Raw genomic sequence first — 21,648 nt, 5'->3', positions numbered from 1 at the left:
GCCCTCTGCAGGTTCTTGCATTCTCTTTCGGCAGCCTTAGCTTCTCTCCACCCCTGCCCAGCACACAGCCATTGCCTCCCATGGCTGCTCCCTGGATTGCTGCCCTATGTTCTCCGCAAGCCACGCTCCATGACCCAGGCCCTGGGGGCCTCACGAAGCCTCAATCCATTCCAGCTTCCACTCTGCTGCCACGAAAAGTGTATGCGTGGATCCCACCCTCATGCTCCACCCCACCCCACTCCCATGAGAGTCCTCAGGGCCCTCCCCTCCAATGGCTCCCTGCAGCCTGCAAGACAACACCTAAAGCATGGTTTATGAGGCGGTTAAGATCTCACTTCTGACTAAGTTTTCACTCTCATCTTCCCTTCAGAGTCTGTGGTCAAACTACTCGTTAAGGCCAGAACAGGAAAGGTTTGGCAACCTTGGCCTAAAACAACTCCCTCCCCCACAGCCCCTATATGTACCTCTCCCGTCATTCCGCAGGACTCTGTAATCAGCTGTTAACCTCCTGCCGCCCAAGCTTTACCATGAACTCCGTGAGGTCCCGGGCTGGGCTCGTCCTGAAAACCCAGAGCTGGCATATTATAAATTATAAATAAACAGTGGCTGACTTAAGGAAAAGATGAATGAAACTCTAGATTTTAGAAACTTTAAACCAAGAGCCACAATGTTGAGTGACCTGTACACAAAGAGAGCTAATAGGCAGAAATTAAAATTTAAGTTTAGTGACAGCACATGGTAGTTTTCATCAAAAGGAGTTCCTTAATGCAAGAGAGTCTATCACTTCCCATGTCTAGTATCACGGAAAAGCAAATTTTTATAAATTCTGAATAAACAAGTCTCCATTCACACAGCTTATTTAAGGTCTGATCAGTTCAGAGGGATCTAAAAATCAAGTATATATTTATATTCCTTTGAAATTTTTATTTGAAATATTTATATATTTTGGAAAAAAGACACATTACGTAGTTCATTTTCAAACTATAAGTAAAAAGAACAGGCACACAATTTTTATGACTGATTTTAATTTTTATAAACCATGTATTAGGGCTGCTATAAAGTACCATAGAGTGGATGGCTTAAACCACACAAATTTATTTTCTCACAGTTCTGGAGGCTAGAAGTCCAAGGTCAAGGTGTCAGCAGGGTCTGAGGCCTCTCTCCGTGGTTTGCAGAAAGCCACCTCCTCGTTCTGACATGGTCTTTTATCTGTGTGTGGCATCCCTGTCATCTATGTCCTAATCTCCTCTCATAAGGACACCAGTCATTTTGGATTAAGGGTCCACCCTAAGACCCCATTTTTACTCAATTACCTCTTTAAAGGTCCTATTTTGAAATGTCACATCCTAAGGTACTGAGGGCTTCAACATATAAATGGGAAAGAGGAGCCACACAGTTCAGCCTGTAACAATCCTCACCACAAATAACACAAATAGTATTTTTTTAAATCATTTTTTTACTATGATTTAGGGTTTTGCTTATTTATTAGATTAATAGCCACTGCTAACACAAGCCATTACTCTGAGCCACTGAGGGAAAATAACAAAGCACATGTAGATTCCTCACCAATTCTACTGGCCTCTGGGCCACACAGCATAACAAAGCAAAGAGATTTACGTGTCAAACACATAACCAGCTCTAGCTAAATGTTCTAATCCAGGAAGTACACTTATCCTCGGGAAAAAAATAGGAACTCAACACAACTAGGAAAAGACCACATGCTGAAACTAGTATCAAATATTAGTTTTTTCCAGTTTTTACTTAGCTAGTTACTACCCAGAAACAAGCAAAAAACCAGTATTGCACTCCACCATCCATTTATTCAACAAATATAGATGGTGCACCTGCGCTGTGCCAGGAGGATATGGCAGTGAGCCTATTTCCACAGAGGGGAGATAGAATAGCCATGCACATAAGTAGATCTATAACACAATAGTGGGTACTAACAGGTGCTATGAAGAGAGTAAAGGAGGGGAAGGGAACAGGTGAATGATGGGGAAGGGCTAGTTTGGATTTGGTATCAGGGAAGGCATCTCTAGTTGGATAAAAAGGACCCCAAGGAAGTAGAGGAGTAAGATACTTGAATATCTGGAGGGAAATACTCCAAATGAGTCTCCAGAACAGGAGTTTGATGGGTGTGTTCCAGAAGCAGCAGGATGGCCAGTACAACTACTGCAGAGTGAGGAGAGAGCATAACAAATGAGGTCAGGTGGCATCGAGGCACCAAATTGTGCAGGCCTCGTAAATCACCACCAATACTCTCAATTCTATTCTTGGGACTGGAAGCCACTGCAGGTTTTACAACAGGAAAGTAACACGATCAGACCTAGAATTTAACAGGGTCATTCTGGCTGCTCTGCGAGAATAGACTGGAGACTGGGAGGAGAGGAGGTAGAGCTGTGAGAAATAGAAGAGTGAAAAGCAGTTAGGAGGCTCTTCCGGTAGCCCAAGTGGGGAGCAGACTGGCTCGTTCCAGGGAGCAGTGGTGGAGTTGTTGAGAAGTGGTAGAATTCTGGTAATTCTGAAGGGAGTCCACAAGGTTTGCTGATAGATTGGATATGAGTTATGAAAGAAATAGTGACTCAAGGGTGACTCTATGGCATCTAGCCCGAGCAGTGGGGTGTATGGAAGTACTATTTGCTTAAGGAGAGATGAAGATGAAGGGCGATCAACAGTTGAGCTTCAGGCATGTTAAGTTTGCCTATTAGAGTTGCTGAATTGGTGACTAGTAGACAATTCTGGATTTGAGAGAGTAAATGTTGGAGATATGTTTCTTATAGCTTACATTTCCATTTTAATTATTTGCATATCGATGGTTTTGCTGGTCTTACTAAAATTTCAAAGACATCTGAGAACAGTATTTGTTCTGTGAAATCATGAGACTCTATGAGATGTCCTAAAAACAAAGTATATCTAGAGAAGTTAAAGAACTAAGCTTTGGGCACCCCAACATTTAGATGTAGTACTTCTCAGGAAACCCAACCATGAACCTATTCATCCTAGGATATGTGGCTTTTGCCATTTCAAATGTAACTATCATTTATGCTTGTTTTATACAGAGCAAAAATTTAGAGACAAATTCAGTCTTCAGTAAAAAAATAAATAAAAATTTTTAAATGCAATATTAATCATACAGTCTCCTTCTCTATAAATTTTCCAAAAAGGCAGTGAAAAACTACCAAGATACTGAATTAAGCAAACTAAGGAGAAAGTATATCCATGCTGCTATTAATACCTAAATCAAGCATTAATGATTCTGGTGGATCTTTAATCAATAGTTTATAGTAAAGTACTGATTCAAGGAAATACTAAGCAATAAAAAGCAAAAGGACAATTCTTTTCCATCAATAACCATTGACTTCTTCAAAGAAACAAAGTAAGAAGTGAAAAATCCAATCAGGCCAAAACCTGCCCTAAAATAAAGAATGGGTTGACCTTATATGTAGTCATTTAGACATGTTCACCTGATCCCTTTGGTCCATCCAAGCCCAGTATTCTACATCCAACAGTGATTGATGGTGGGATATAGTTATGACCACTAATCCTGTGTTCAGCTTTGTTTAATAATCATTTATAACCCTATCGACTATAAAATTGAATGAACTATGCCAACACGCTTTGTCAGCACAAATGTATGAATCTTTATCTGCCTTCTACTCCCACTATTTGTTGCCATATTTTCTTTTTCCCATCTACCCTAGATCAGATTTTTTTCTTTCTCTTATAATACAAAACTCATTTTTATTGAAGATGTCCAGATCACCTGCTCATCAAGCATCAATCAGACAACAGACGTTAAGCAAGAAAGACCATGGGAGATAATGGTAAGATTTGTAGGGCTCTACGGTCAAGATCTTATAGCAACACAAATATGATTTGAATACAGTCCCTCAGTGATTTCAATGTTGACTCTCAGTTTAAAATTGATTAGGTTGTGTCCACCTCATTTGTCAGGATTGTCTCTAAGTCAACAAAGCCAATTTTACCTCATTTATTGGTGAAAATTATATAGCAGCAGTTACCGTTTTGAGTCCTTTTGGCCAGTGCTTGATCTTTGATGCCCTAAAATCCCTCCTTCAAAACATCAGAATATTACCATAGCCCCTTAATTCTAAAACAGCATCAATTATAACATACACCATCAATTTAACCACTTTTTGGAATGTGTGGATGATATTTGGCAATATCGAACTTTCTATATCCAAGGCTGAACCATGAGGTCTGTTATCCCAGGGAAAGATAGAGCCAACTTTGAAACTCAAAGATACTATTGAGCATCTTTGAGTTTCAAAGCCAGCTTTCTTCAAGTCATAAGCAAAAATAGTTATGAAAGCCATTAGAAAAAGAGAAGATCATTTTCTAGATACTTTTAACTCCCATTTAGCAACAGTTATATCTGATAGACTAGATCATAGAGTTTTATGAAAAATATCTAGTCACATAGGAAAAAAAAGTAGGGAAACTCACCTCACCTAGCCCTAAGAAACTAGTGGAAGAAGCAGTTGACAGGTAAGACAGACAACTAAGATGCATGTCCTTATTTCTGCTCTCTGAGCTTCACCCAGATTAGGGATCTGTGTTAACATGGTTGAGAGAAAACACTAAAAGCAGAGGGATTTGGTTCCATTTTTCTTTGGAACTCTAGAAAAAAATTGCTTCATGAGATTCCTTGCACAAATTTTGGGGTGGCCACAGTGTAATCTTGGCACCTCAGGGAAATTAGGTAGAAAGAAGGCCAGTTTAGCTTTCCCAACCCACTCTTGATTCCCATGAGGCATGGATAAGAGCCAGACCATCCTAGTTATTCTAAAGGCCAATCAAAATGTGACTGTTGAAGACCAGTGGGCCTGCCCCAAGCCTGCCACGGTGAAGAGTAAGGCGATCATGTAGCAGAGGCTGTAAGGTGAGCAGATAATACCAGGCACTTGATGGAGGACATAGCTGGGACTTTGGGGTCTGAAAGCACCATCAAGGGCCAAAATGAGACTAAGGCATCCTGAGAGATCTATGGATCTTAACCAAGCTGAGAGAAAGGAGGCCTCAAATTTTATCAGGTATTAGACTATATTAGGAAATGCACAGAGTTGCCCACAAGATGGCCATGCTTAGGACTGGTCACCCCTCAAAGGTCACCGGTCCGGAGAGCATCCCAGACCAGCCAGTCTGCAGCAATAGGCACTAAGTGTCCAAAAGTTACCACACAGATCCAAAAGACCTATCTCCCAACCCCATGAGGTCACATAAGCAACACCCCCTACTACACATTTCTGATCATTTTATCTAAAGAGACTATTTACCTAAAGGGATTATTTACATTGCTGAATCACACCAGTTTACTAATCTTATTGGCTGAAATACAAGGCATTAATCCCAGTCTCCAGGGGGTGGAAGCTTATGAAGAAGATCAGATCACTTATGGAAGATAAAGGAGTTAAAATGTACTGTAGGTAAATTTGTGATCCCCTACAAGAACCAAAAAGCAGAACTACATTAAATGTTCATATCCGTTGTAGGGTGCATCCTAATTTCAGAAATGTTAAAAATGTAAGGTGGAGAATGTGGGAAATGTGTCTAAATTGAAGAAATAGAGTATCTTGCAAATCAGGGTTAAGAATGCAGATTGTTTCCTAAAAGGAAAAAACTTGTCTGTAAATCACAAACCACATTTGTTAAGCCTTAATTTGTAGAGCATTCTGTACTGTGATACCATATATCTCCAAATTCATCTATAACAAGGTTAAGTAACTTTCCAGAGTTAAAAATTATGTCTAGATTATAACAAACTGTGTCCTGGTTCCAAACACCCTAAAGGAGAAACACTAGCTCTTGAAAATCTGCTGATTTCTCAGGTCATGCTTCCTGGTACTCCAAACCCATTTCTGGAATACAGAATCACTTGGTGTAAGACTGATTACAGAGTTGGAATGGGGCACAACTAGGCCTAAGTCAGGGTGTGGGAAAGGTAGAACCTCTTCAGAAGAACTGCACAGGTTCCGCCCAGCAGGACAATCACCCTTGGGCGTCCCTTCCAAGGACCCAGTTGCAGAGCAACAATATGAGTAACAGAGTTTGAAAATTCCTGATGACTTCACCACTCAAGCACCTGCAGTAGCTACTAATAGTCCTATTGGGACCTAGGAGGACTGCCTGAGCATATTACATAGAGTTGATGCAGGAGGTTACCCTAGAAATTCCTTATAAATTTATTCCAAATGAGCACCACTCAATCTCATTAAAAAGACATCGAAGGGCCACCATTCTAGGTTAAGCTTTGAGCCATGCTCACTACTGGCTGACATAACAACCAACACAGCAGTTCCCATACTGTGATCACCTGGGGGCTCTTAAAATTACTGCCTGGTCCTACTCCCAAAGATTCTGACTTAATTGGTTTCCTGTGTGTCCTGGGCATCAAGATTTTTAAAAGCTCCCCAGGTGATTTTCATGTGCAGCCAGGGTTGAAAACCACTGAGCTAACAGGATCTCGACAGCAACAGGAATTTTCTGAATTGCTTAATTAGCACTCTCCTCCCAAGTGAGGCTTCTGTGTTTCTCACAGGGGATAGTGACCATTTCTTACCCTTCCTTAACCAGTAAGTACAGAGTATCTCCATGAGAAAATTGACAGCCTAGAGGAGAGGACTGCAAAGTAAGTACCTTGGGGCCAAATCTGCCCACTTGCCTGTTCTTATAAATAAAGTTTTGTTGGAATGCAGTCACATCCATTTGTTTACATATTGTCTATAGCTGCCTCCAAACTACAACAGCAGAGTAGTTACAACAGAGACCCTATGGCTGTCAATGCTGAAATTATTATTTACTATCTAGACATGCACAGAAAAAGTTTGCTGACCAATGGTTTACAGTCATAAAGTTGTCAACTGCAGAAGTATCTCCTAAACAAGCTGGGTGTTCTCAAATAGCACAGGGCATTCTATGAAAGGTAGAATCACCTCAAGCAGTAAAAATGACCACATCTGGGGACATATGGACTCTTCTATCCTTTCAGATGGCTGAACTACAATAGCTCCCTCCAATCTAGCAATTTTTCAATAAAAGAGCAAGGGGATCTGGATTTATCAATCGATACCACCTGGGTCTCTATAGAATCTGTTTACAAGGCAAAGATCTTAATTCCGCAGCTAAACTAGAAGTGGATATTTGTGGGATTAATCTGAATTTGTGAGGGAAAGATGAGCTGGGATTGGAAGATAAAGTATTGGAAGTGGAGTGGATTGGGATGATCAGAGAACCCAGAACAACAGGGCAACAACATTGGAATGAGTAGAAAGAAAATCAGTCTGGCAGAGTGAAAGCCTAAGAAGTGAGCTGAGAAGAGGTGAAGCGTGTGCAGAGACTGGCATCTGACCACAGCTAATCTCCAAGGTACCAGTTCTGGTGGTGGGGGCATCCCTTGTATGCTCAGCCATGCATACTCCAGCAGGTCTCACACTATTTTAATCAATTAGTGACTGCTTTTTCTTATCCTTATTTTAATTTAAGACTGGCTTCCTTTCTCTCAACTATTTGTTTCTCAAGGAATACTATAGCCTAACAACTCTCCCACGGGAGCAGTTTTCTGGCGGTAAAAGAAAGCAGAAATAGAAGAATTCACTTTATTAGAATCAATTCGACTATACTGAATCACCTTAAGGTTTAAAACATTATTGAGGTAGAATTAAGTTTATTGCTTTATTCTACCATAAAAATAACATTTTTATACTTATTAAGTCTGGAGCCTATAAGTGTTTAAAAACCATTTAATTTACTAACTTTTAAGGTTACTTGTTGAGGTTATAGTCAAAACTCAAATGTTTGTTTATAACCTACAAGAACATTATATGTGTGTAGACTTGACTTTGAGATTTCCTTGGAACCTTCAAGATTAATCTTGATCTAAATTCTAGTAATAGATTAATCATCAAGGCTACAAAAAAAGAAGCTTAGAGATAAAACCAAGGAAACAAGTAAATGGCATCATGATCATTCAAAACGACCTATAGAAATGACAGGGGGAAAAAGCACAAACAAAACTTGAATTCTGTACTGAAAGAAACAAAGGAAATTATATTCCAGGAGGCTAAGAAGCCAAAGCATGTCCTCTTCTGCCACCTGAAAGTCAATCAGATCTGTCTGTAGAACACTGGGAAATGAACCCTTGGGGCATCTAGGCATCTATTTGCATAAATTAATATGCATGATTGCCTTTTCTGTTTTGTTTTGTTTTTCCCTTGGCTGAAGGAGAGGAGACAGAAACGATGTGGAGAGTTGGGCGTGGCAGAGAGGTTGTGCATAGGAGCCAGGGGGGAAAGAAAAGCGTGGTGCTGGGAGGAGTAAGGATTCACTATTCACCCTCCAGCCACTGGGACTGGATTTGGCTCTAACAAGGATGGGGAGTGATGGCAAAGAGGGTGAAAGGGGTTGTCTTCAAAAGGAATTCTGTGTGACTCTAGGCGCAAGCATTGCTTCACGAGGGCCCATGTGACAGAGTGAAGCACCGTTGGGAAGAGAGGCATTCTGCCCTCTTCTCAGGAGCCCAGTGCCATTTCACCACCTTGAGGATTCACAGCTTCGGAGGCATTTGGGACATGGCTACCTTGACATGTCCATTTTCAGTCTCCCAATAGGCATCACTGGCAGTTACTGCCCACCATCAACAAGATGAAGCCAGGAAAAACATAGCAGACAGACTGGTTTTTGGAGCACAGGTGAGTCATACCCCAGATGGTCCAAAATTTGGAGATAAGAAGAGCAGAGGAGAGGTTTTGCAGGAAAACCTCCACTCCCACAAAAATAATGCGGGCAATTACAGGAACCCTGGGGTGCTGCTGCTAGTGGAGCTCTGTTCAACTTCCAAGCACTGATGAGGAGGTAGGAGGCCAGGGCATCAGGCTGCATAAGAAGGACGGGCATTTGGCCTACAAGGAAACTGGGAACGGTGCAACCCCACAGAGGTGAGAGGGTAACTCTGAGATTCAAATGTGGTTTGGAAATTGGAACAATCCATTAAAACCTTGGTGACCAGGTAATCTTAGTGTCCCTCCACCGCACAAATGTGTGGACTCGAATTTGAAAACTGCTTCACTCTTCCCCATGCCTCTACCTCTTTCTGTTCGTCTTTTAGCTTTGCCATGATAAACTGTCTAACCCTACGTACTCACTGCTTAACTCTCCGTACAGGGTCTGTTTCCCAAAGAGGAGAGTGACAGGACCGATTCCCCATTCTCTCCCAGAGGCAGAGCTCTCGTGCCAGCCTGCCTCACAGGCTTCTTGCCAGCCTACAACTGAGTGTCAGTAAGTCAGTTGCCCACCCTGATAAAGTCAGCTGTGACCAGGGTGGAAAGGTGACTTGACAGTAAATGAGGACTTGGCAAAAAAGAAATCCCTAAAAAGGCAATGGGAAGGTAACAGTTATTGGGGCTGTTCACAAATATACCCATTCTCCTGGGCACAGGGCAGGATCACACATCCAGCATCCACAGTGACCACATCACTTGCTTTGAGTGGGACTGACATGTCACATCCAGGTGAACATTTCTGTGGCCCTTGTATGATTCACCATGTTCTCTTAACCCTGTTACAGCTGTGGAAGTAACCGCTGATGGAGTCTGTGTTAGCTGGGCCCCTGAGTGCCTGTACTAAGCAGAAACTATAAAGTTTAGAGGTGAGAGCAGGAGGAATAATGTTTATTACTATTGATCTAACTCTGTATTTATCTCTTGAAAACAAGGGATATATTTACATCAGAAAATACATTTGAACCTTTGTCCCCCAAAAAACTTTATAGGACACAATATATTATAAGGAGTTTCTTATTGTTTTTATCTTAAAGGATTTTGAGTAAGTAAATTCTTTTTGCTTCCATTCAACATGAATCTGACACATAGCAAATTATATTTTGTGGCAAATAAGATTATAGACATTTCCATTATGTAATGACTGTAGCATAATCTAGAAGTTTAAATCTCCTTCAGAGAGTATACAACATAGAGATGTAAATTCTTTTCGTCGCAATTCTGCATAAATAGACTTTCTGCACTGCATTGCCAAACTTGGATCTTGAAAGTGATAAAGTGCAGATGTCTACAGTTGCAATCATAAAAACGTAATTGCTGAGAAAAAATATTTCTGATCCATTGGAGGAATTTATTACAGAGGGATGCAACTTTGTAAGTTATCACACAGAGAAAATGAAAGCAAATGATTGAAATATATCCCAGGCTGAACATCCCTGCAGAATGACCTAGTGATTTACCTGTGCCGAGGAGAAAAAAAAATAGATTAGAAATAAATCAAGTTTGGTGGGGAAGGCTCTGGTAACTATAAAAAGAGCAGAAAAAAGATTTACGAATAAATGAATTTAGAAGTCAGAGTGACATAATAATATCTATGACCAATTACTCCAAAAATTAAAATGTAATTTTGACTTTGAGTTATACACAGAGGTGGTAAGTAATATCTGTGAAACCCTGAAAGCAAAGGAATATAAAATGAAGATAAATAATGAGGAAAGGTGGGAATTTTTTTAATGGGGCTACTAAATTGATAACTTTATCTGGTGGCACTATGCACTTAAAGATCATGAACTTCTTTTGCAATGTTTTCCAATATAATCAGAGACTATATTCCATATGTAGGTACTGTGGAAACTACATATACATACAGGGTATCCCAAAGAAATATAGACACACTTTAACAGCTGATAGCTCAATTTTGAAAAAGAAATATATTTTAATAAACACTGCCTTTATAATTACTCCAAGTGTGTGTATACATTTTGGGGGATAGCCTATATTATTATTGCTGTTGCTTTTAAAAGAGAATCGGGGGAGAGAGGGCTTTCAGAATTGTATTATTATTATTACCAAATACATACTTTTTTACATTTTAACAATACTTTAAAAGGACAATTTTAGATAACATACTCAGTATCTATTTTTCCCACATTTTTTAATTCTTCTGCAGTTACTACACATTGTAATTTCCATGCTGTTGATACCTGGATTATGAGAGGCTCCAGCAGCTTCTCTACAGTGAATGTTTGGACCTGCAGGTCCTGGGGATCAATGTTCAGTGTGACTGGTGTTTCAGCTGACATGCTGCCTGTGTACAAAACAAAACACATTTATTAATTTTAAAAAAATAGGTTCTAAAGGAAGGCACTAATTAAAGTCATAGAGTGCATGAGATTTCGGGACCTCTTCCTAATATCAGCTGTAGCCCTCCGAGGACCAAGGTGTCAAGCCCACCAACAGAGGAATGAGATATTCTCCAAGTGTTCTTTGAGGTCGTGCTGTCTGAGCTTATGTCCTCTAACAAATTAATCTATGCTCACATATTCATGACTAAAATAATCACTCAGCCCAGGCGGCTTTGCATTTGATGAGGCGTATAGCACCAAAACACTCTCTAGTCAACTCAGGAAATCCTAATAAGCAATATGAAGTAAGGGAGAAAGGACAATTTATGTGTTGAGTGTCCTGGGATCACTCCATCCATGTTTTCAAATACCTATAATATATTTACTTACTCATCTACTAAAAACTAGCGTAAATGTTGAGAGCTTTATATGAAACCCAATAGCATTGTTGATTGCAAAGACAGAGTACACTTTGTAAAATGTAGCATATTTCTAGGTAGTTTAGTTGAATACAAGCCAAATTTCTTTACACTTCAAATATTTTTACTTTTTAAAGCTATTTTTGCCTTTAAAAATTGTTATTCAAGTTGTATTATGTGAAAAAATATTATTTGAATATCTTTTCAAATGAAAGTATAAATTACTATTATCATCCTGTGATATGTCAATATAGGAAGACACAAATCCTATGGTTTAGCCCTTTACTATCTTGCTTCTCTCCTTTTCACAGGTCTTACTTCCTTTCTAAAGTAAAAACACAATTTCTTTTCTCAGCCATTCATCTGAAATGCAGGAGATATGCTCCAAGAAAGGCTCCCAACGCTATTACCAATGGTTTCTCTTAAATGCATTTGTAGGACTGAAATGTTTTGTTTCAGTCAGGTTTTTCATTTTGGTTTTGTTTTTTTCCAATCATTCCATCTACCACTTTAATTCCCTCTAACACAGGCAAATCTAAATTGACAGATAGGATATTCCCATGGTGACCTTTGTGCATAGCTGAGAGCCAATCTATACAATAAAATATGTCCTTCAGTTCCATAACCACTAGGGTTCTATTAAATGTGTACTCGCAACAGGGTTTACTTGCTACCCTCTCATGACAGGTACTGTCCTACATATAAATCAAGTCAGGGTTGCTGATACTGCTTTGTTCTCTCATCTCAGGGACAAGAAGTAGAGGACACTGTTATGAACTAAAATAAGATCTAAGTGAACCTTCACAGCCTTTAAAAACATGTCCTTTCACTGCAAAATTCGCCCAGGGTTTTCAAAGCTACATGGAGCTCCATAATTAGAGACAAGGAAAATAAAAAATTAAGGAGAGCAAAAATTATCCACATCATATGTAATCCTGCTTTAAGAGTGTTTTTCAACCAACAGATAAAAGACAAACCTAATTTGGCCAAATTATCTCCTAATTGTGTGATCCTGTCTTTAATACACACTAAGTAAAGAAAGTTGTTGAGTTCATTTTTTCATGCCAAAAAATGTAAAATAATAAACCAACAAGTCCTTAAAGAACCTTGGCTACATATAATTATTACTTGAATAATGCTGTTTCTTATTTTTAAAAATCTTCTGGGTCTTTTGGATGTAAAAACCCTGATTTATTGCAGATCAGGGCAATAATAGGCAGAAAACTGCAGAATTTTGCAAATGAAGTCAAAGCAAGGTCAAAGTCTGACAAATTGTTAGCAACCTCTTGTAGAAATACTACAAAGTGGGTCCAAAACAAAAATCCTACTAACCTGCAAGTATTACATTCCAAGGCATTTACATTTTATAATCCATAAAATCTTAAGAGTTAGGTAATACCTCCCAGACAACTCAAGAATACCTTCTATAATATCCTTCATTTCAACAATGTACTGGGCTTAGATAGTTGAACAGAAATGATGAGATGCTCACTATACCACTAGATGCCAGTGATTATTTTAATAAAGATCTTCCTGATGTTGAGTTAAATCTGCCTCTTTTGAACTTCTATCCAACAGAGATGGTTTTATAAAGTGGAAAAGGTACAGGTTTGGAGACAGACAGACTAGATTAAAATACCAGTATTCATGAGAGTCATCTGGATCTCATCTGATGAAACTCTAGTGAGTGAAATATAAAGGCGAAATGTCCCCACAATCATCACAAATGTTAATCTTATCTAATACTGGACACTTTCAAAATATCAGAAGAAAGGGTGAGCAACTAATAAAAGATTTTCAAGTACTGAAACAATGTCCTAAAAGGGAGCATTTATTTTCACTGTCATTAAAATTTTGAGTGTATAACAAAACTTTGTAAAACTCACTCTTCCTCATTGGTCCCCTTCAGAAAGGTTATCATAATTCAGTTAGGAACATTGTGAAGGACTGGAACCAAAGGTTAATTGACAAAAATAAAATCTAAATTTTAATAAACAAGTTTAAGTAAAGAAAAGTAAAAAGGGGACACGGGGGATTTGCTGCACAATATTATCACAGTTGATTTTATACAAGTCAGTCTTGGCTAGAGTGAAGTAAAATGGAAAGAGGACAAGTATAATAAAAAAATTTCTACTACAATCTCTACATGCACCTGTTTTTCCAAGCCCAGCTCCATCACACCCTATCCCCAGCTCCCTGCATCCAATGAAATCACTTGCTGGCTTGTTTGACCCGCCAAGAAATACAAACATCCTTCACTTACTCGGTCAACAAAAGGATCTGAGGTTTCTGAGAAAGTCAATAAAATCAGGCAATTGCCTAATATATATATAATGAAGAAATTGTTTTCTTTCTTTCTTTTCAGATCTTTTTTCTTATACTTTGTAAATACTTTCCATGCATTTATTTGGAGATCAATAATCTGTATAAGCTCTTCTACCTACCCTTTGAGTCACCTATAAAAGAAAAATGGTGTGAGATCAGAGGCACCCCTAGACTGTCAGGCATCATTCATTTATTCGTTCAGTTTATATTTATTGGGTTTCTAGTTTGCGGCAGTCATGAGGAGGGAAAGACCAAAAGCATAATAGAAAGAAAATTGTTTAGTACATTAGAAAATGACATGCTATGAAAAAAAGATTAAAATGAAACACAGAAGTGGGATTAGGTGATAGAGAAATTGGGAGCAGATTGCATTGTTAAATAAGACCAAGATTAGCATCACTGAGAAGGGGGCATTTGAGCAAAAACTTGAAGAGCTGAGGAAATGAGCCAAATAGACACCTGGGAGAAGAGCATTCCAGGCAGAGAAACAGAGCAAGATCCTTCAGACAGAGAGTGCTGGCGTGTGTGTGGAACAGCAAGGTAGCCAGTGTAAATGGAGTGGAGTGAGCTACGCAGAGCTTCGTACCAGAGATCAGGAAGGTAGGGGGGGGTGGCTGCCCATCATGGTGAGCTCAGTGGAAATTACTGCATGGGTTTGAGCACTAAGAAACATGGTCTGGTTTATTCTGGAAGGATCACTACAGGAAGAAAAAAAAAGAAGGGAGGGAGGGAGGGAGGGAGGGTAGAAGAAGAGGAAGTATGGGGTTGGGGGCAAGGGCAGAAGCAGGTTCTTATTTAACCCATTGAAGATTAAATAAGAAAATCCATATGAAACCCATAACTTAGCCCATATCCCTGACACCTACCAATGGCTCAACAGATATTAGCTGATCCTATTATTCCCTTTTCAGTAGAAGAGCAGCATCTACCATCTGCATTTAACATAAGCATGTCTCTATCATCCACAGAGCTTGTAATCACTATTCAAAACTGTTTCCACTCTTTGTTCTCATAACAAAAGAGTTTAAAACAAAGCTTCCCTCTGGTGCCTCATTTTATAGGATCTCTTGGCTTCGAATTCTAAATGCCACATGCCTAGATGCTCCTTTTCAAAAATTCCTACTGCTCAAAAGCCTCATAAAGGATCTTGAGCCCCTTGAGATCAATTCAAGAGTGGCACGTAGAAGTTATGCTCCAGGGTTAGGGCTGCAACTGTTAAATGTGCTACAATGCACTACATGTCTCCTTCCCAAGAGTCTGCAGTTTTTATTTCCTTAGCTCCCATGAATTCTAGGTTTTGACAGAACAAAACGTTATACTTTACAATAAAAAGTGTCTTTAGCACCTTGTAATTCAAACTTTAGAAAGCTTCTTGGAAGCATTTAAAGTTCTCTTTATTAAGGCTTTATTTAGTCGTCTAATTGAAGTTCTTTGAGAAATAATCAAGTTAAGCCCCTACCCTCCCCCCCAAAAAAAATAGGTTTTATGTATTCTGTATGGGAAGAAACAAACAAAATTAAATTACATTAAAACATGTGCTTACTCTAGCCATAGTAACCAAAATAAAACTTGCTTCCCCACACATATAACCTGGATGAAAGCTGCAAAAAAAAAAAAAAAATTTTAATCTGAAAGATTGCTTTAAGCAATAAGAAATAAACAAAGAAAGCAGATTCTACTTATGTTTAGGTTTTACATTATGTCCCTCTGATCATGAATGGCTGGTCAAGTCTAATTTCCCTCCAAAATAAAGAAAGCAAAAAGTTATAATTCAACTTACGATTTAACTGAAAAATAACACTGTATATAAGAATCTTACAAGATGACCTCATTACACTTTTCCTGATAACACATCCTTCATGTTATTTTATAAAATGCCAGTTCACACTAAAAGCTCAGCCTATATTTCACAATGCCACACATTTTCAAAATTGCAGCTAGGTAGAAAGGACAGAAATGCCCCGTGATTATTCTGGGTAGCAATGCCTTCCAACTTAATTTTGTAAAATCCATATAAAAATTATACCTGAATCTAGACCCTATGCGATCCCATCTCATATAAGCCCAGCATAAAAGTTGCCTACATATTATTTTAAAAGCCAAAGAACTAAATTAGTCCAGTTGAAATCTAAGAAGATAATATAATATATAAGACCTCAGAGAAGCTTTTATTAAATCACTCAGAACAAGAATAACCTTCAGCTACAAGGCATCAAGTTTAAGCAACAAGGGCAGAAGTAACATGCCCTTCATATACACCTTGAAAGCGACGGTGGCTTTGGTTGCTGCAAATCCATTGGGCCTGTGGGTCAGCTCCACTCCATATTATTATAAGACAGCTCAAGTAGAAAAGAATTCTCCTAAGGTCTGTTATTTTTTTGAAAGGTAGTGAACAAAAAAGAGAATGGTAAAGAAAGTGCAATTTTAGTCAACTGCAATTTGACACCAAAAATCTCCTCTTTCTTCTTTGTTCTCTGGTTAGCTGGAAATAAATAAGAGCCTGCTTATCAGAATAAAGAAAATGAAACCAAAGTCTCTGAAAACACTAAGTTCATCTATCTCCCTTCCTTCCTTCCTTCCTTCCTTCCTTCCTTCCTTCCTTCCTTCCTTCCTTCCTTCCTTCCTTCCTTCCTTCCTTCCGAGGACCCACACTCCTGGGGGGCAGGAGTTTTGCAGCGGACACCCCTCTGGCTTCTCAGCCCCAGCAGGTGGGGGGCGGGGGCCAATCCTGTCCGTGTCTCCCCCATCCTTACCAGTCTCTATTTGGCTTCTGTAAATCCTTGGTTACAACATTTCAGTTCAGGTAACCATCAGTTGGTTATTCAGGTTGATTGCTCTATAGTTTAGCTATGAATCTGGTTTGGGGCCTGAAGCAGGTGAATATAGCTTCTACCTACTCTGCAGCCATCTTAGAGGGGGAAAAACACTAAATTCATTTTTCTATAAATATACTCCTACACTTGGGAAAACTGATAGCATGTGACTGTTTGGAGAAGTTCAGCTTCTTCTCTGCCTCCTGGTTTTCCATTTTCCATACTCCTTGAAAAGAGTTTTTAAAAGTCTGCACCAGACTCTTTCAATCTAACCATCTAAGTTCTATTTTTTAAAAGTTTCTCCAGGAACTGTGGTGGCATACCTATTAACCCTACTTATCTCTCATGCCACGTGCTAACTGTTCTCTGAACAGGAAATACAAGACGTCTCTGGCTTTAAAACGCTGCTTTCATGCCTCTCCCCTACTCTTCTGACCATTCTTTCCCAGTATCTTTTGCTGGCTCCTCCTTACCTACTACCTTTGTTAAGTAGGCCCTTACCCGGGTGCAGTCCCTTACATCCCAGCCTCTCCTCACATTGCCTTGTTCTCTCATCCTGGGGTCTCCGTTCTACAGAGAGCTTCTGGTTCACAAAACTTTACCCACAGTCCAGACCTCTCACCTGAGCTTCAGAGCCCCAAATCCATTGGCCACTGGGCCATCTCACAGGTACCTCTAAACTGAATTCATGGTCTTTTCCTTAAAACCTGTGGCCACCATCTTCAGTTCTGATCTAGATTAATGATATCACCGTATAGCTGGGCACCCAACCCAGCAACTGGAATGTCATTCTAAAATATTCTCACATTGCTTCTACCCCCTTCCTCTTCCTCTCCACTCCTACTGCTACCTCCTTAGTTCAGACCCTCAGTGACTTACTTAGACTTTGCAGCGATAGCCCTGACTGGTCTCCCTTCTTTTAGATTTTTACTCCTCTAATTTGTTCTTCAAATTAATCCCAAAATCATCTCTCTAATATAAAATAAGATAGTGTTACACTAATTCCCTGCTTAAAACACTTAATGATTTTCCATTATGACACAATAAATTCAGGCTCCACTAAATGACTCAAGGTAATTTGATCTGTCCTATCTCTCCAGCTTTCTCCCTCTCTCTCCCACTTCCTCTCTCTCTAAAAATCAATGTTAAATAATAATATTCTCTCCCCAGGTTTCAACCTGTGTGTACTGGTTATCCTCGATATCATCCCACGCATCTGATGTGTTATCTATTCAATTTATAATTTTTTTCTGGCAAGAACTCTAAGCCAACCCACATGTGTATTTACAGTACAAGACAACAAAAATAAAAGCTTTCAGTATTTTCTTTGATATTGTACTACTTTAAAAAATAATAATGATTTCTTATTAATCTTATTTTTTAACAATGGGATAAAAAGGAGCCAAATGATTGTCCCTGAATTATCATGTTATTACTTGAAGATATCACTGAAGATCTTTAGTAAAATTTTAACTGCTACATTGTTGTCTTTTTTCCTATACTATTGAGTGAAAGCACTGAGTTTCTAAGCTATTCACTTACACAAGCTGGATTTAATATGGTGCACAGCACGGAGCCCAGAGTGTTCAACACAGTAGTTGTTTTCTGAGTATATGAAGATCAAAATACGTTAAGAAATCCCGCCTCTGAATTCTTTCCTCCTACCCAACAACTTTATTCCCAGTTAGACTGATCCAGTTAATTTCAACCTAACAGAAGCTAAAATTCAAGTTAAATTTATCACTTGATGGAAAGAGTGAAAGGAAGAATCAAATTTAATCTCATTTACAACAATCTAACAGAAAAAAATACTTGAACTAGATTCATACAAAATTACTAAATATATTTTGTTCTGAACATTGGCTTGATAATGTCCATTCTAACATGTAGATATTTGACCTTATTTAGATAAATTCTTGCTGTTTCCAAAAAACTAAACCTCTTTATTCTTTCTTCTTAATTGAGTAATAGGCCAATTTTTTTTTTTTTTCTGTCCTAGAAAACTTAGAGCCACACTTGTGACCACATAAATAAGTGTGCGGGTTGAAAGGGCAACAGTTCTCCACTTTTTTTTTTTTTTCATCAAAACACAAGTGACATTTAAAGTGTACTCAGTATTCACTGCCCAACATATTCTCACTCTGGCCTGCCACCCTCGGTAAGGGAGAGAGCTGGTTTGTATGAAATTCCCCCCTAAGGTTTCTGCGGCCCTGTATTTTCTCTCCCATCAACCCAATAATACACCCAGTGGCACAAAATCATCGTCGAGAGCTGCTGGATTTTTTGCCTTTTCCTGGCTCTGTTTTATACTCTCATGTTTGTTTTTCTTTCTTCTTTTATTTCATTTTTAATTTATCCTATCTTCAGTTTCATATAGCCTTATAAGTCATCTTAAATCCTTTCCAGAACAAGGTAAGGAATAAATAAATAATCATTCCATGAATCTGCAAAGGCAATCTCTTCTCGTTTATCCTAGATAAAGCCTTAAAACTTTAACTCTTTGCTGCCTCTTAACCATTACCTACCATATTAAACATACAAGTATTAAAATCTACAACTTTCTTGGAGTTTGTTGGGGCTTTTTGTTTGGTTGGTTGGTTTTGGTTTTTTTGTTTGTTGGTTTGTTGCTTTTTGCTTTTATCAATTCTCTGTTTAAAAATATTTAAGGCTGCATACAAAAAATACAGGAAAAGTATACATGCACAATTTAAGGTTAGAGGCCCATAATAGAAATTAAATTGTTTGCACAAAGAACCTGCTTTGCTGCACAAGTTTTACATCTAAAGAATGCAAAGCTTCCAGTGTCTTGCATAGTTACTCAAATAGTAATAGCTCAGCTACACTGTAGGAATTTTTAAATGCTGTGATGTAAGACTACGATAGCTTGGGCCTTGGCACACGAGAATTTGTTTTAGCACTATTTTTAAAACCACTAATAAATACTCCAAAGAGGAGAACTGAGCCTCTGCTCAATTGAGTGTGCGTGAGTTGTTGTGAAAGATGAAATTTGCAAGAGAATCACACTTTTATCTAAATCTGAAATTCCTGCTAATCTATTCAGAAAAGTAGATATTTATAAAATTGGAGCTTTCATAAAGTAGTTTAGAGTTTAGTGTTATTAAAAGAAAAATTAGTTATAAAAGTGATAAATGCACAGCACAGCAGTTTCTATTCCCCCCATTTTATAGAAATAATATCCTTTTATTTCCCCAAAGTTATCTAACCAAAGCAACAGATAATCTATAATTATTAGGATATGTCTTACAGCAAAGTTTGATTTTAGAAAGTTTGACACTCACTCACCTACTGCAGGACAGAGTATTGCCCATATACAGACACTAAACCAATTGTCTAAGCAATTTCTTATGTTTAGAAATTCAGTGCCACTATTATGGCTCACAATTTGGCTTATGATGCATCTGTTAGCAAACAGCCTGACAAGCACCCTAGTGTATTTCAGGATGACTGACAGGACACAGTGGCTCGAGCGGGAAGCGGGGGATGGGTGCCCTTAAAGCAACACAGCCAGTGAAGGGCGACATCAAACAGTAGAATCAGACTAGAAATTATATTTTTCAAATTTGCAATAAAATAATCACATGTTCCAGTATGAGCTTTTAAACATAACTTTTGTGTGCACTATGTGTCTAAAATCTTATAAATTCCAAAAGGGGCTTTAAGAATTTTAAGAGTGGAAAGAAAGTATTTAAAAACAAGTATGAAATGTGATACTTCCCTGAACTTATCAAACTTCTAAATTACTTTAGAATATTCCAATTATTTTTAATATAAATTAAGTCAGGATACCCAGGAAAAAAAGCTCTTATCTCCCCACTAGATATTTGCCAATTACTCTTACAAAAGGAATTTAACTGATGACAGTGATTTAAACATCTTGAATTAATCAGAGTTGTTATTGAAGACAGGGGCAGAAGACCCAGGTATTTTGCCTCCTGCTGTGTTCCTTTTCTATGGCCTACATCATGGTTAAAAAGTAGATCAAAAGATTAGGAAATTTCATTTATGGGCATTTCCATATTAGTTTTGCTTCAAAAATTATTTAAGTGATACGTTAGGTTCATTCTTCACATTTATAACTTCTCCAATATTATTTCACAATGCTGTGTGCTACTCAAATCCTTCCCTTCAGCAATCAACCCTATTAAAAAAGTACCAATAAAAACTTAAAAAAAAACTCCTATTAAAAAAGTAAAAGCCGCTTGTTCTCAAACACAATGCCTCATTTAGCCAGCAGAGGGCATCATTTGATCCTAAAAGCCCACAATATTGTATTCATTGACTTTTTTTTTTTTTTTAACTTGAACTAGGAACTGGGACACACCATCTCAATTTTCCTTATTAAATGTGTTTAGAAATATCTCATTTTATTTTGTCCATATAAGCTTCATTTATAAAGTCCATATTGGTGTTTAATAGGTCTCATCTGTGACAGTCTACGGTTATTTCTATCTCCATCAGCTCATCAGATGCATCCTCAGTGTAGTGAAAGAAAAGCACTAGAAGGCTAAGAAGTAGCAGAGTTGGGTTTAATCATAAGTATGACTTTCCACAACCCCAAAGTTTTCTAGGACAAAAAAGCAAACAAGCAAAATCCCTACAAAGATTCCAAGCCTCATTAGATAATCCAAAACACATTCAAAAAAAAAAAAAAAATAGAACTACACTATAAAACAAAATAATTTCTCCTCAAAATTATATATGACATTTGTAAATTCTTTAATATTTTCTAATTGCCCTGTTTAATATTTGTTAATTGCCTGATACATATTAGGAGCTACAGGCTAAATTTGGAAGACATGTTTCCTGTTATCACATCATTATTGCATTTCTCATGAGCATGCAATTTTGCGACTAACAAAGTCCTCAGACAAGCTACAAATTCTTTATTTTACAACTTAACACCCACTTCAGTTTGGAAAAGCATGAACAT

At 38.3% G+C, this 21,648-nt stretch overlaps 1 protein-coding gene across 1 annotated transcript in view; it reads right to left on the bottom strand.

Annotated features, from left to right (window-relative positions):
- The window catches only part of LOC107526073 (catenin alpha-3), a 285,926-nt gene extending 265,894 nt beyond the window's left edge, over positions 1 to 20,032 (bottom strand). The window contains exons 1-2 of the mRNA XM_016198423.2: positions 20,001 to 20,032; positions 11,000 to 11,103 (exon numbers count right to left, since the gene is read on the bottom strand). Coding sequence (XP_016053909.2) covers positions 11,000 to 11,098 — 99 coding nt within the window. The 5' untranslated portion in view covers positions 11,099 to 11,103; positions 20,001 to 20,032. The remainder of the gene's footprint in view (positions 1 to 10,999; positions 11,104 to 20,000) is intronic.
- Between the last annotated feature and the right edge of the window lie 1,616 nt (positions 20,033 to 21,648).

Source organism: Miniopterus natalensis, chromosome 14, assembly GCF_054644295.1.
Source record: "Miniopterus natalensis isolate mMinNat1 chromosome 14, mMinNat1.hap1, whole genome shotgun sequence".
Classification (NCBI taxonomy): Eukaryota; Metazoa; Chordata; class Mammalia; order Chiroptera; family Miniopteridae; genus Miniopterus; species Miniopterus natalensis.
This window is presented reverse-complemented; position numbering and strand designations above follow the sequence as displayed.